The sequence below is a fragment of the Dinoponera quadriceps genome, unplaced genomic scaffold (assembly GCF_001313825.1).
Source record: "Dinoponera quadriceps isolate SergipeBrazil2010 unplaced genomic scaffold, ASM131382v1 scaffold520, whole genome shotgun sequence".
In the NCBI taxonomy this organism is placed as follows: domain Eukaryota; kingdom Metazoa; phylum Arthropoda; class Insecta; order Hymenoptera; family Formicidae; genus Dinoponera; species Dinoponera quadriceps.
The window spans coordinates 404,231-421,056 of record NW_014554615.1 but is presented as its reverse complement, the minus strand read 5'-3'; the positions used below and the strand labels follow the sequence as shown (position 1 = coordinate 421,056).

Sequence of the window (16,826 nt, the reverse complement as noted above, 5' to 3'; positions counted from 1 at the left end):
AATTGGTAGTGTGCACACATTAACTATATATTGCGATATTGCGAGGTTACACTCGACAATCGTCTCTCGTATCATTGTTATCTTTGGCATCCGGTCTATCTTATACTTTCTAATTTAACGAACGTATTCTACCTTATCGCCAATTATCGGCTGACTTGACGAAGGTCTGACGCGATCCCTGATCTCAGGAGATCGTCGGTCAACTCTATCGGACCGCGGCGCAATAACATTCGAAAGATGAATATCGGACTGCCGGAAATTACCAAATAAATGCTAGCATTCTATACTCTTGCGCGGAAAGCTAATGCATCTCCATAAATACCTCAGGTGAGCTCGCTGATTTATATCGCTTAACAAGCCCATAGATAGTATCCCATTGATACATTGCGAAGCTCACGTTAACTAGGATTTAAGTGAGACTGGTGTACGTTTACGAACGGATGTACCGTTAAACATTTGTCTCCGCGAGAAAAATTTAACTTAATTTTTTATTTTTTACATTTGTACGATACGATTCGACGCGTTACTGTAACAGCGCGAATATTTTATAATTACGCTCGCATATCCGCATGCATTACCTATCAGTTTTGAAAATTTAAATAAATTTGATGGGGAGACAGTCGCTACGTTTAAATTATTATCAGAAAAATTTTAAATATTAATATTACGGGAAAAAACATATTGTTCTCCGTTTATTTTTCATTTTAGTCTTTAGGTTGTAAAGTGTATTTATTCTTTTAATGCATTTGGAAATGGTATGAACGATACCTAGCTGAAAGTTATATTATCTCGTTGTACATATTTCAATCATCGACTTTCAATTCTGAACGCGATTATAAGACTTGTGCATTACATTTGGCACTTGTACATTAATTTGGCTATGTATGCATGTGCATGATATCAAAGATTATCTTGAATATTACATTTGATAAATATATCTCTCTTACAAAGAGCTTTTTATTTCGTTCCGCACTATCGATGTATTATGTAAAATGTAAATTTGTCATATAGCAAATATACCTATTACCCAGTATGCACAAGCATGATAATAATAAAGTTAATTGCTATTAATTAATAGTGCAATTGTGGAATCATTAATTGCGTTATAGCGATAAAACAAATGTAAACGACAAAAGAAAGTATATATTAAATGATCATTTATAAGACTTATAAATAATCGTTTGTAAGCGATATGTATTTAAAACAAATCTTCCCATCATTTGCATTCGTCGATGCCCGATTTATATATCTCTCTCCCTCTTTCTCTCTCTTACCGAATACCTGGAGAACGAGTCGCTTTCTTATTATTCATCGCATATTCATGTTAAAACCCACACGTTTAATCGGGACATATAAGTTCCTTAAATAAAAGTGTCTTCAAATATCTTTCGACAATAAAGATTGCTAAAATAAAATCTTAACCGCCATTACACTGAAATATCTGAACTACTTTCTTACATCGATTGCGTTTTATAAATCCGATCAACTCAATATTCCCATCTAAGTGCAAGAATACGTCGCGTAAAAGAGTTGCGCTCTGAAATTTAAATTATCGTACGATTGGACGAAAAAGGAACCGAACGGATTAAAGATTCCACACTTTGTAGCCCTTTCGGGTGGCTCGCCAAGATAGAGACGCCACCGCGCGCGTTACCCGCCCTCGGCCTTCCGCGATCGGCCGGATTTGTGGCGGCGGGATGCAAATGTATGTAAAGTACGTACCCCGCGCCGAAACCTTCGAGGGCGATTGTACTCTTGGCGGGCTATTAGACACCTTCCCGGCAACTCGTGCTCCTCGTTCTAATAACCAGTCGACCTCTTCGCACGCCGCAAGCCGCCCAGCCGTCGTAGGGTAGAGCCCGTATAAGCGTATAGTTTAAACCGCGCCGCAACCCCTCGTTAAGATTCTTCTTTATCGGCGCGGCCTATCGTCGACCGCATTGCCGTGGCGCGAGGCTCAAGAAGAAAAGAAAAAGCGGCGCCGGCTATTTTGCTTCATCTTGTTTTATCGGATGACACATCGCATTTTTCGGTAGTTCGCATCGCTCGACGGAAGGAACAGAAAAATAGCGCCGCGGCAAGATCACCGCGATACGAGCGCGCGACCCTCAGCCAGCTTAATTACATGTATTAATTAATTCGCGGACTTCCCTACCGTTTGTGTTGCGAAATTGCAGTTTAACGTATACGATTTTCAAAATATGCTTCCGAATCAAATATTTGGATACGCGCCATGATAAGCTGCTGCGTTTGTGACGTTGCATTTCACACTCGCTAAGCTTTATTTCTTTGAGTTGAGTGCGGATGCAAGGGAGGGAAACGGACGAAGAAGTCAGTTGCACGTTTCCATCCAGCGTTATCGAATCGTCGATCGCAGTTTGTTCCAATTTGCATTTAGAAAGAGGTAGAATGCAGGGAGAAAAATTATACTTTCACGAATTCGTTACGGTCTCTACTGTACACATCCTCGAAACTCTCGGACTTGAATTATTTGCCGAAACAGCGATATCGCGTATTTGATGAAGCATGCGCGAATAGTTTCACCTTATTTATGTAAAATCGTTTTTCAACGAACCGCTGTGGGCAAGGTAAAAGTCACAAAATAACACTTGCGCTAAATTTATAGCGAGCAAGTAACGAAACAGTAATATCCATAATTCTCTATGCTGTAAATTCACACGAGAATAGAATTCGTAGTAATTAAGTAAATATATTTCATTTGTGCACTTTCGCACGATAATCAGCTTTGGGTTATCAAGCTTGTCGACGGAGCTTCTATCTCCGAGTTTGGATTTTTCAAAATACAAAAGGCATGAAAGTACTGAAATATGGAAATTGTAAATAATGCATATATACATTCGGCGTATCGTTCGGAATATTAACTTGATTATTCTTGCAGAAACATTTATTTTATGATTCAGTTGATTTATCCTCGCGAAAACTCGATTATTGAATGTGCGTAGCAGAACGTGCGAATTTTTATTGCAACGACGATAGATCTCGTTTCATTAATAACTATTATTCCATCAAATTTATAACAATCTGTGGGCTTTAATGCGTCATGTGCCGTAACCTTTGCCATCTCACATACGGCAAGGTGCATACATATATAAACATAAAGCTCGAGCTTATCGCAACTAACCCTCGTTAAATTTCTTGTTTATCGTAGTGGGATCCCTGGCTCGAACAATTTGTTCTGGTGCGATATTACACGTTCCCACTTACGTGTCGAATTGGTTGATCGTACCAAACGGAGTATACGCGAACGAATAGACAATTGGCGAACATAATCATGAATGCCACTGTTCCATTAATATCAGATCCAAATTAAGCATTGAAGGAACTTGCCAAATGTAAAAAATTTGGGATCGTTTCAAATAGTTAGATTAAAACAGGTGAAACATTCTATTGGCTCTATACAATCGTTACGCGAATTTTCAACGTGTTGGCTCTTGCGATCGCTCCCATTTTGTACATTTTTTTTATACGGGACCTATTTTTCAAACTTTGTAAAATGTCACAAAAATGAATTTTAATTGTAGAGCATCGACGAAAAATCACAATAAAAAAGAAAGAATGAGCGGAAAGACGTCCAATTATTCGAATTATTCGCTCCATTATTGGAAATTATCTGGGATTGCGAAGGATTGAAAGTTCCTACCGTAACTCTGCGTAATTTCGACCTGTTCGGGACGAGCATGGATCAATTTAGCATCACCCGCAGGTCTAAACGTTCGTCCGCTGCCGGCCGTGTCGAACTTTTCAAACGTTATCGGAACGTCGCGAAATATAGTGGCTATTCAAAAGGACACTCGAAGATATCGGTGGTATGAAACGCGGTGTGTGTGTGCACAGTCTACGCGAATAAAACGGTGTCTGCAAAAACAAACGCGAAAACAAGAACAACAAGCGTGTGCGCTCGCGTAACGTCGGTGCGCGGGCACGCGTGAAATAATAAATTCGGCCCAATTGTTTTCCCGTATCAATAAATATACTATCTGCGGATACGGCGCTTTTTTTCGCCCCGTTTGCGCCCGACGCAGTCGGGGCAAAGCGCGAAATGAATTGCACGCCGTGCCCGGTGATATCTCTGTGACCTGTGATGGTAGCGCCGCCGGCGTGGAATTGCTTTTTGCTCGATGGCCGATGCCCGCTTAATTCTTCGGAAGAATTCGCTCCGTAGCCGCTGTTCGGTAGCTCTCACTATTTGATTGTTCTTCCATGATCCGTCGCATCGTCAGAGGGCATCCTCATTCTTGCTTTCTCTTTGTCGCCGGGCCGCGTCCAAACACAATTGCGAAAACATCGCGCGCTACGACCGACCTCCTGTCGAAAACGCGCGCCGTTCCCGCACGTTGTGCGGCTTTGTTTCTACTAACAATTAAATCGTTCTAACGATCTCGAATGTACGTGGCATTAGAAATTCGCGATAAATGACATAAAACCCGCGAGTGCGTTATTATTGCGGTATCAACAACGCAACGATGAACGTAATGTTATTTGTTGACAAAATAAGCGTCGAGATAAAAACGCAATTTCGATAGTGAAATCCGGCATTTTATCTTGATACTCGAAATTTAAATCCAATTTATCGTCGGGAGAGAGAGAGAGAGAGAGAGGGAGAGAGAGAATGACGGAGCTGTGGCATTTAAATGAAAAGAAAACATATGTGTATATATAGACATATTGTATATCATACACAGCGTGTACGCGCACATTTCAGATATCTGCAAAATGATTGATCCGATTGTTATAACTCTTGAAACTTTTATCAGTGGAATATATTACCTACTGTATCCAATAATCATTTAAACTTCTGCAACACAGCCAGAGAAACAATCGTATTAATAATCATTAAATTATTATAAATAATTATAAATTTTCGGCTCGATGAATGTTGAGAAAGAGAGAGAGAGAGAAATAGCGCAATCAATCGATTAGCGCGTGGAGAAGCGTCCTTTGTCCATATGACTTTCACTATTACGCAATCGCAGCCGCTCGCCCGTCCGATCTTATTTTTGCTCCGTTTCGTCGTTAGTGCATGGAAGCGCTATTCGCGCCGCTACTTTTTCGCATCCGCGGAAACTTCGTCCCGGGGCCTCTTTGCCTTCCGAACACGTCTTTCGTAACTCAGCAGAGGGGACGCGACGTCGGTCTCCCGGAGAGGACTATTCACGAAGGTGGCCTCCTCCTTCGTGACCGGGAAAGAACTTGGTCCGCGTAAGTCGTGGGAAACCATTCCCGGCCAGCCGTCTCTTCGTCCGGCGCGAACTGCATGTGCACCAACCATATTCGTCTCTATTTCTTTCCAAAAGCAACTCGATAAGAAAATTCTTCGCATTGTTGCCGCGAAATACATATCGCGGGCGGCGACGACGGCGGTAACGGCGGCGGACTCCATCCTCTCGAGCGGTAAAGATTATTTTCGCGGACGGGCGCGGGTCGATCACCGCGAAGTGCCGGCAATGTCGTAAACATTGTTCCATATCCCGTGCGCTCCATCGAGAGGGTCGGTCGTCCCGTGTGCATGCGCGTGTAATCTTCGTGCCGCGAACGTCAGCGTAGACATTTTCGCGAGTTGTTGTATCGCGCACGCCCGAACAAATCTGTACAAGGGAGTGTAACAACGGGATACTCGTACGGTACGGCGCGCTTCGTAGTACGCGATGATGTGTGCGCGCGCGGTACGCGGAGGGTGCGATGAGAATAAATAATTTATTACGCGCGATACCATTGTTCCGTGTTAGCGAGGAATTTGAGAAATTGTCGTTGATTTACTATCTTAGGGGAGAAAATAATTTAAACGGCACGTTAAAACGGGGGCAAGCGTCCCATTTTGGCGGATTAAATAAGAGGAAAGCGGACGATTTATTAAAATAAAATCAATCCGTTCAAGCAAGATCGAGATATATATATATTGTTCTATCGATAATTATGATTGATTTTTATTTGACGTAAGATTAATAACCGATAGCACAACATTTATACATGAGACTGAATTTAACGTTCGCTACTGGATCTAGGACATCTCAAATATAGATATCGATTAATTTATGAGCTATCTTGAAACGCTAACCATGATGAAGTTGGGGAACAACAAACAATTTTTCAGCTTATTTACGACGTAGTTGATGCAGCGACGTAGTTGCTGCATTTTATTTTATTATTTAAGTATTTTGTGCTCCGTTTTGACCTGAAAAAAGCGGTTCATGCATTATTCCGTGGGTTACAAGTTTGGCTCCCAACCAGATAAGTGCGCATATCTCATTTTATCGTATTATCGTGTGTTATCCGTCTCTTATACACGCTGAAGTGGAGACACTGACTAATTTAATCTGTGCTCATTGGCGCGTGAGTAAATCTGTTTTGCGTCAAGAACACCGACCCGCTATTCTTGGACGTACCGCCACGATATTTTTCTTATCCGCGCATCTCGCGAATACAATATCTTGCTCCCCAGAATACACTAGGGTTCCGCATCTGTAGGAGCAACATCGATATTTCACATCGAAATTGCTATCGAAACTTAACATCGATCATCGATGGATATCCACGCGATATTTTGTCGACATTGATGCTTTTATTCAAAGTTATATTATTTTATTACACGCGCAATTTGTATATATATGTACAATAAAAGCATTTAATTTTTTAGTCAATGTTATTAATGAATCTTGTGACTATTTTTCTGTTTTTATATAACGCATTTATTTGATATGCGAATACAAATATGTATTACAATTCCCATTTTTAAATTTTTATTTATGAACTATAAGAACAATATTTGTGATAATTTTTCTTTTAAGCGGTTTTTTCTCTTATATTTAAATATAAAGATAATTCAGATAATTTGTCATCGCCTTGGAATTAATGTAAAAAGAAAAATATCGAAGGCAAGACATCGATAAAATATCGATGCATTATAATACGTTATATCAATGCAAAAGTATTGATATATCGACATTTACCTACCGATATTTTTTACGAAACTCTGGAATATATTCTCCTCACATTTGATTCGTTGCTGAAGATGAGAGAGAAAGGAGAGTAAAAGTTAAATTAATAATTTCATGTTAATACGAAGGATAAGTAAGTGTAATTTTTGTGTCATCAGCCACGGCAGAATTTGCGGATTAATACAAAAATGAAGTTACATATCTGTTCGTGCAGTCATTTCCACTGGAATCAGGACGCACGGACGATTCGGTCTCGCCACAATCAGTACCGAGTAGCGAGTTGCGCGCCTCGATCTTCTCCGTATATTTCTACGGAAGCTTGCTGCGCGAGTCACAGAGCAGTCGCAATAATATTTTCATTTGGTTTTGCCACTCAGTGGCGCGACAGGGCGAGCCGTGTAGTACCGTGGCTTTTAAAGCTCATTCCGAATATGATAACGCAATACTATCGTACTTTGCGATTCCGATATTTGACGAGTGAATTTCAGGATGAACGTATAAACACGTAATACGTAATACGATCGAGCGCCTCCTATAAATTCAAAAAAATCTTACCACGAGAGACACGAGACTCCCGCGTATTTTTGTTCCTATCGAGACGAGCAGCCCTCTGGGATATTTTGCTGCGTTTGTCAAAGGAGGAGAGAAAATTGAACGGACCCAGTCAGCTGCTGCGGCTTTCATATATTTTTCCGCGTTCTTACAAAACGTTCCAGCGCAAAGCGGGTCGATGATTAATTCTGACATCGCAGAGCGCGAGGAAAAACTAATTGATATTAAAAGCTTTCGTTGAATTAACGCGGATAGGTAAACGATGTGGTGACGCGCGTTAAAGCGAGATGAAACAATCCGAATGCGAATAAAGGCCGCACGAGTTTACGCGTTATGTAATCAGGAATGCCGCTGTCAATTATTTAGACACGTGTATTAAGGCCTAAGTCTTATGTCACTTCAGCATAGACATTTTAGACAAATAATCATTTATTCGTATACATCCGTGAATTAGAGGGTAACTCTGAATCACCCGGGGCTGCTACTAATTGTAAGCACAGACTAATCCAGCAATCATATCCATCTGTCATTTACTGAACGCGGATAAAGCGACATGATGGATTCGATAACTTCGCATCCTGTATTAATTGCTGATGCAACTTCGTTCGTACAATCCGCCTGCATCGTTCTCTTAACTAACTTAAATCCCGCGTGTTCTCGTTATCGGCAAGCAACGTTTTGTAAAAATGGTGCTTGCGGCATTTCCGCATACTATCTATGAAATGTATAAAAGGTACAATGAATACAGAGAACACATGCATAAAATACACATCAAAAACGTGTGAATCATGCGGAATAGTAATTTTATACTTGTTTGCACAGCTGTTTTTTTCTTAATTAGTTAATTACCCTTGCGAAAAAATTTCACCGTTTTCACGCCTCAGATGGTCCATTTTCAGCCCGTTTTTAACCCGTTCTTTTATTTTTATGTTCGTTTCCTGCACACTCACGCACGCGCAGTCTATTAAGCGAAGGAATATGACGAGTACACGCGAGTATGAGTATTTCTGACGAGATCGTCCGTCTTCGATACTCGTTTTCCAGCTGATGAGTGACAGCACGTTAATACGTTCCTCTTTTACTTAGTTTCGTTTTACTACGGGAAGAAGCACATTAAAGAATCGTGCATTTACTCGTGCTATCTCAAAATGTGCAATGTGAATGATTGTTGATTTCTTCACAGAAATAACAAACATAGAAATAAACAAAACATTACCTCTACGAAATAAATCTTATTTCCGCGAAATAAGCTTTATATTTTACAAATATATTTTTAAGTACTTTTTTCTTAGTGTAGGAACGGTGAAATATTTTTGTAAGGATATCGTGAACAGGGTATAATTATTTCGTGCAAAATTCCGTTTTTACGGAATTTAAGATCGATGGATACACGTCGCGAATCTCATCCGGCAGCTCTCGCTCGCGGAAAGAAGTCTGCGTCAAAAAAAAAAAAAAAAAGAAAATAGATTTATGCCCCAATACCGCGCGTAGCCTCGCGCAACACCTCGTCGAGCCCTCCGGCCGCCGATCTGCAACAAAGCGACGCGGGTTACGATCCGTTAAAGTCACGCGCTGAAGAAGATCGCCTCGGCGAGAAAGAGCTCCTTGAATGGAACAAAAAACGGATGATCTCCCCCTGTACGATGCGCGGGGGAGCGGAAACGCGGAAGAGTGGACGCGGACCGGACGTGGCCCGGGAGTGCGGTGCTGGGAAAATTCGAGCGGATTTGGGATCGGCAGGGCGAATCGAGATTTTACGAGCGGTTCTCGCCCTGTGAGCGAATGGTTCGCTCGGCCACGTACGTCGATGTCGGAACGTGTTCCCGCGGCGAGTGTGCGGTGTGCAACGCAGAATATTTGCGACAGGCGATAGCGGGGCATGATCGGCCACCGAGATAGTCATCTATCTGACCGTACGAACTACCGCATACTCGCACGACATCACCGTGTGGGTGCTCGCGAGTATGCCTGCGTGTGTGTGTGTACGCGTGAGCGCGCGCTGTTTCTGGGACGTTCTCGTTGCAATGTGGTCATTGTTTCAGTGCCGCCGGATATCCTGGACTATCCCACCAGCACGGACATGGTGGTGCGAGAGGGTAGCAACGTGACGCTACGGTGCGCGGCGACAGGAACACCGGAGCCGACGGTCACGTGGCGTCGCGAGGCAGGCGGCACGATCAGCCTGTCGAACTGGCACGAGCGTACGTATCTACGAGTTACTACGCGCCGCTCCGTCGTCGCTCGGATGTCGATTGTCGCGTTCCGTCGCAACGACCGCCAGCTGCTGCCCCGGAGAGATAGAGTCCTACGTTCCCCGGCTTCCCCCTTTGCTTGATCCTTCGCTCGCACCTCCTTTCAACCCCGTGTCGTTGTCTCGCGTCGTTTCGCGTATATTGGACCTCTAACCCGCTCGAAGAGCGCCTGCTGCGACGCTTTTTCCTTCGCTCCTCCCGAAACAGACTGACAGAAAGCCCGCCACCTCGTTTCGCGCTGATTGCACGAGACGTTTATTGTGTCCCCGGCTGGATCGCTGAATGAGTTTTGATGGGAGGCGCTAAATCGACACGAGTGTGCCTTCAGCCGAACTCCCGACGCGGTCACCCTGGGAATTGTATTTGATAATTTGACGGAACGTCGCGAGTGACGAAATAAATTTGCTCACTGGAAGTAGTCGGAGTAGCGAAGCTTTGCACTCGAGTCGATTCCAACTTTGAGATTCACGTAAGTAACATCGCGGCTTCTCGATCGAGTTCATTTTACTATCTATTTGTGGAAACGTCGAGTGCTCGAATTTTCAAGGCGGATTTTGACGGGGAGAAGTCAGCAAAAGTTGATGATCAGCGAACTGGGATAATTCTGCTCTCCAACTATCCGGTCTTCATAATTCTTTATTATCTCATTAATCCCTATTAGAGTTCCGCATCGGTAAGAACGACATCGACATTGAAATTGCTATCGAAACTTAACATCGATATTTTGTCAACGATCGATGTTTCATTAAAAATTATATTCCTTTATTAACGTGTAATTTTTATACATGAATATAGTGAAAGCATTTCATTTTGTGCCAATGGTTATTAATAAGTCGTCTGAAAAAAATATTTTTCTGTCTTAATATAATACATTTTATTAATTTAGCATGCGCATGCAAATGTAAATTGCAGTTCGCGCAAACATTTTTTTTTATTGATATCGACATTTTTTGTGGAATCCTAACTCCTATGCATTCTCTCTCTCTCTCTCTCTCTCTCTCCTTCTCTCTTGACTCTGTTGACTTATTTTCGTTTTTATGGATGTGAAGCTTTTCTAATTCAATCGACGTTTTCTTATTTCTTCGACGATATAATATTCAACGGTAATTTACTCTCTCTCTATTCTCCCGCGCTTCGTGGACTCTCATAACGGCGAGAGAGTTTAACGATTCGTTACACAAAACGGTTTCTTTCCTGATTTTATTATCAGCGAACTGTCGCTGTCGTGAAGTCTATATCGAAATAAAATCACCGGAGATTTTACAATACAAACTCATTCATTTAATCCATTCGTTGAGAAATTAATTTTGATTACAATTCCGAACGAGTCTCTGTCGCTGCGCTATCCCTGAATAAAGTTCAGCTGCAACTAGTAATCAACATATAATTTAATTTCTTAATTGTCGCAGAGAAAGAATGCGTCATGCGATGGTTCGCGAAGGAACATTTTATCGCTGTCGATGTATACGACGATTTCTCTTTTCGAGAATAGAAAAACTATGTTTTCATATTAACAATTTTATAATGTGGAACACATCACATATACGCGTTGAAGTGTTTTCCAAGTTTGTTACTCAACTTTGCGTAGGATTAAATCTAAAAAGTAACGATATATCTCGCGACTCAACTGAATTCAATATAGGAATGTCTCTACCTTCCGAAAACACCAACGGCCCCAACAGATTCGCCGTCCTGGCAATCCAATCACTCACCCGCTTTCGGTTTCCGGCTTCATTCAATGGCGTTCCCCGTTTTTCGCGTCGCCCGCGCCAGGATTGTTCAGATCTTTCGCTGACTAATTGCACAAGCAAGTGTCGGGGACATTCTCGATTGTACATCAGGCAGGTAGCTAAAGTACCGCTTTAGTTTCTCTCTTTCTCGGCTTCGCGGGCTCTTCTACCAATCCCCTCTTCGCTTTCGCTCCCATTTCTGTCCCTTTTTCGCCGAGTCGGTGCACCGAGTTCCGTGGCACGGAAATACAGCGACAGGCTGTGGTGCGACACTCGTAAAGTATTTTCGTCCTTTCTAGCGAGACCGTGCCAAGGGGCGTGAAGGGACGAAGGGACGTCTCACGTGGTGGTGTTGCAAGACATCGAGGCGACCGTGCTTCCGGTGATTTATTCACCGGACGTAACTCTTATTTCTCGCGGCCGATTTTAAGGAATCGTTTTAAGCATTTGTCGCGTTTCGGTGTTCCTCTATTCGTCTCCCCTTCTCGTCCTCCATGGGAAGATTCGGTCGCGATTCCATTAGGCGATAAGTACCGGAAAATAGAGTATTCCATCGCGCAGCTGTGCACCACCGCTCTTAAGATTTTCGCACTCGACCCGCGCACTTCGTTTGACTCTCGGTAATAGTCCGGGAGACGAAAAGAGGTCCTCCTCTCCATTCTTTTATTTTTCTATGATAATCGGTACTAAGAGATTTCGCTTGTGCTGCGGACGATAAAAGTTTGATGCGCGCATTTACCTCGAAAGTCTCAACAGGTGCGCGAACAGACACGATTTCTAAATTTATCGCGAGGGAAATGTTATTACGCGAGTGATACAAAGGAGGGTAAGCCCGATTAGGGGTAATCGAGACTCTCGGATAAATGGGCCAACGTAATCATTTGCCGGCAATAAAATCGATGTTCGTTATAAAATCATTAAGGAATAGTGAATATTCACGTAATGGTTATCATGTAATTATTAGAGCCAATATATATAATAATTTTATTACTAAAAATTCATCGCTTTTCATTTATTCAAAAGTCTCGATTACCGATTTCACCGTACCCATTAAAACACTATCAAAACGCGGCGTTACGATAATTGTTAATATCGCATTGATTCTCTTTAATAACTTCTGTATTGTAAAAATCGCACGAGGCAATTTTGACTTTTAGTATCCGACATCGTGTGTGCATACGTAGATTGTTGTATGCGCGAAGAAGCTATGTAAAATTATATATGATAATCAATCTGTAAATGAATACGCTAGATTGTCAATTTAACTCCGTCGCGCACTCATCACGCGGAACTAATTGTAATTTCAATATACAAATCGATTAGCACGATTAATTATATAATATCGAAATTAAGGAAATATACATTTTAATTAAACTTGAAATCAATTGTTCCACAATTTCAAGCTGGTCGACCGTGTTGCAGTGCGTGAAACGGGAATTATCGGAAAACATCAGAGAGCAAATATTAGTTTACGACAGATGAAATTGCAACTGACATAATGAGTACTACTCTCTTTGTTCACTTTTGTAGGATATTAATATTTATATCGCGTTTAGTGCATGTAGCACGATTTTCGCGGCGGAAACAAAATCGTGTCACGTAATAGCGGCGAATCGACGTGTTATTTACGTTCATTTTTTCCATTGTTAATAACTACATCGCGAAATATTTTAATTGCTTTACCGCATTCCCGATGTGGGAAGAGGGAAAGAGGACAGAGTAGTACAGTCTGTATAAACATGCTATCCAAATTGCATGCTGTAATATTTTGCAGGATACCGCGTATAAGTTTAACACGTTGCATATTTCACGTTCTCGCCACTTGCTTACCACGTAATTATCGTGTATGCGCTTGTTGGTTGCATTACACGATACGTGTCAGGTGCGTGTTATAGAAGGGATGTCAGGAAAATGAAGAGAAAATATAACAAACGGTTCAAGCTCTGAAATTATTACTTGCTTAGGAGGATTAACGAAAATCTGACAGGTGTGCGCGAAATGAACCGAAGCTGTTTTTGCCATCATTATAGCACGTATATTTACACGAAAATAATGATACTTCTCAACGATACTTTTCGAAATTATATGTACAGATACAGGTCAGAAGCATTTAGATCGCGGCATGAATATATTTCTGACTTTGAAGAGAAAAAGCGGAATTCAAATCGCGAAACGTTTCGAGCGTGCTCTTTGATGCACTCGAGAATTATCGTTCTTCGATAAACGAATGCACTGTCTCGTCACTCGTGACAGCGGTAACTACAAAAGATTGAGCCGGTGATAGATCGCATGGTACACAACCGCGATATTTTCATGCAGTCAAAAATCTTTTCAATCGCGTGGCAATGTTCGAGCGTTCGCACACATCTTTCGGATGCAAATAAAAGATCTTTTCTCCTTCATACGTGATAAATTAATAACAATATATTCAATGTCATCTCTCTCGCGTTGCAACGCGAATGTTTGCCATTTTTCTTTACTGGTTTCTTCAATAAGAAATATAAATGACATCAAACGACACGGAGCTCATAATTAATCATGTACGTGAATTGACGTAGTCAATTCACAATAATAACAGTAGTCCAGCAACTTTGGTAAATGCAAATGTAAAGATTCACGTATTTTAAGCGAAGAAGAAAACGCGTCCACGATTCGAGAGTCACTCGTTTCACGGGAAAATTGACGACGCGGCATTAACACGTGCAATTGGTTAGATGGCGTCGTAGAAACGTGTCGTCGGACTACGAGCGAAGCATACATAACAACAATGCGCCGTAACCCATGTTTCTATGTACGCGAATTTGTATGCTTGTATAAACTGTTGCAGCAGTGGCGAGTATCGAAGGCCCGGAGCTGGAAATAACACGCGTCACGCGTCTCCATATGGGACCGTATCTCTGCATAGCGTCCAACGGAGTGCCACCGACAGTCAGCAAGCGGATCGTTCTCATTGTTCACTGTACGTAACTTTACTATGCGATTCTAGATTCCGCTTTACGACCGGCGTCAAGGAGGACCTCCATCAATGTGGCAAGCGCGGAACGTGGCGAAATAAAATATTGGCGCGAATGGCTTTTCTATCGCGACATGAGGGAATATATCGCGCGTTTACCCGCGCGTGTAAAATATTTCTTCATCCTCTGAGATGAGAATTTGAAAGGGATTATTTATATTTATATTATCGCGCGCATCAGATTATTTAGTTTTATCAATATTTATTCAAATATCCGATCGTCGTTAATTAACTCTTAATATTCCAAATACTTTTCAAGGAAAACGTACGCGTGACATCGTATTATCGCGGTTTCTGTTGCGAAATGGACATTTTTAGTCCGCTCAAAAATACGGTGATTCAGTTTTCGAAACGTGCATTATTTTTCACGAATATACGCTTACGCGAAATACGTGAAATGCACAAGGAGTGATATTTTATGCAATTCCATTCTATCGCGATTCTTTCTTATGCGCGCCTCGCGCCTGCCACAAAATATAATTTAAATTGTCGTGCTCGCGCGTGGTGTGAGCGATCTCGCGTAATGACGCCTCTCGGGGTAGGCATGGTGAATAGCTGATCCCGAGGGCCATTGTTCCTCGAAACCGAGTTAAATCTTTCCCGCCGCTGGCTGCGTAATTTTACCGCGTGATGTCACGACTCGCTCACGACAGGGACGAGTGACGTTTCTGGATTGATTAAAAAATAAGAGCCCCCGTTTGGTGGAAGTCTCTTCTAAAAATGAACGCCAGAGCTTTCGTAGGGCTTTGCTTTAAACGTCAGATGCTGTATTCCGGGATGAGTTTGAAAAGGATTTTCCCCCGACAAACGTCTGATTACATCCTATTCTCTTCGCATTTCTCATCTCTCCTCAGCTTGAGACGTCTTGCTAATTAACCTTCGAATTAAGATGTTAACACGATAATAATCGACCAGTTAGAAATTGCAGACGCTGATATATTTTGTTTTCAAATATGGAATTAATCCACCCTTTATCGCGCGTAATTTTTCCATTTCAATGCTAGAAACGCGAAAGTATCAGAAACACGTGTACCGTAAATTTTTATTCAATATGACATGCGTGCTCCCTTCCTGCCCAATGATAGCCCATTGATAGCGCAATAATTATCTTTAATATTTCCGTATTTAATCTATATATTTTATCAAGATGCATCACTTTGCTCAGTTCAGCCCATGGTTTTCATCGAGAATCAGTTGGTGGGTGCTTACGAAGGACAAACTCTCACGTTGGAGTGTCGTAGCGAAGCGTTCCCCAGACCTATTACTTATTGGACGAGGCCATCGAACGAAACCATTGCTAACGGTGCGTAAACACTTTTACTTCTCCTAACGAAACTCTCTACTCTCACCTTAATGATACACTAAATCACGAAATAGAATCACAGTGGAAGAATACTCGAATGACGTTCACCGTTTGTCTCCATCGGAAAAGAAGGGTGGAAACAACAGCCGCTCGTTTCTCCACTGATTTAAAGTCATTATTATAAATCGCTCAGCCGTCTTTTTTCGCGTGCGCACACTGGGAGGTGCACGACGCTGCACACGCACGAACAGCTGTAATGCGATTCGCCTTAATTACGTCGCGCTAACGCGGTCGTTCCGTTCTAATTGCTACCGTGCACCTTCGCGATACGCCACAGGGGTTAAGGGCAAGGGCAGCGGCATTAAAAGTTAAGACGTGTGCGTGCCGCGTAGTGCCGGGTCGCTAATCCGTGACAGCACCCTCCCTCTCACAGGTAGGCGGCGGGCTAAAATTTCTTCCTTAAAGTGTTATAATGGCACGATGCATTCGAATCAATTAAGAGCACGCGGCATTGTTTGCACGCGGATACCGCTTTTTATCTATCCCCGGAACTTTCTGGTCTACTACTCTCCCACTTAATTGATGTTTGATGGAAAAGTTGCCGGAAACTTGGCGAATAAGCTCGGTATCGAAATTTTTATCGGCCTATTCCGCGTCGTCGTGTTCCGTGTCGAAATTTTAATTCTACATTGATCCTGCAAATCCCTTCGAGTTCGAAGGATCAATTAAGAATCTCAAGATATAACAAGCTGTTGGAAATCCGTATAGCAAATAATGTGATGTACCTTGAAATACATGATGTACCGCTGCCCGTATCGTGGCGTCCTGCGTCCTCCATTCTGGTTTCTCGATCCAGTATCCTGGCTCCTCCATCATGGCACTAACACTGACACTCGCGCAAATACGATTCAGTATATGTTATGTGATATCAACAAGAGCTTGATTAAATAGTTTAAGAGTCGAAATATTTTCATCAATCGACGGGAATGATGAATAATACATCGACTCACGCGCTCCGTA

At 42.1% G+C, this 16,826-nt stretch overlaps 1 protein-coding gene across 2 annotated transcripts in view; it reads left to right on the top strand.

Moving 5' to 3' along the window:
• LOC106740577 (neurotrimin-like) overlaps positions 1-16,826 on the top strand; it is a 90,741-nt gene that overhangs the window by 65,312 nt on the left and 8,603 nt on the right. Inside the window, exons 4-6 of one of the 2 annotated variants that reach the window (XM_014611763.1) lie at positions 9,551-9,709; positions 14,321-14,449; positions 15,669-15,806. In XM_014611763.1, the coding sequence (XP_014467249.1) occupies positions 9,551-9,709; positions 14,321-14,449; positions 15,669-15,806 (426 nt within the window). Of the gene's footprint in view, positions 1-9,550; positions 9,710-14,317; positions 14,450-15,668; positions 15,807-16,826 lie in introns of both variants that reach the window. The other variant, XM_014611762.1, reaches the window with a different exon arrangement.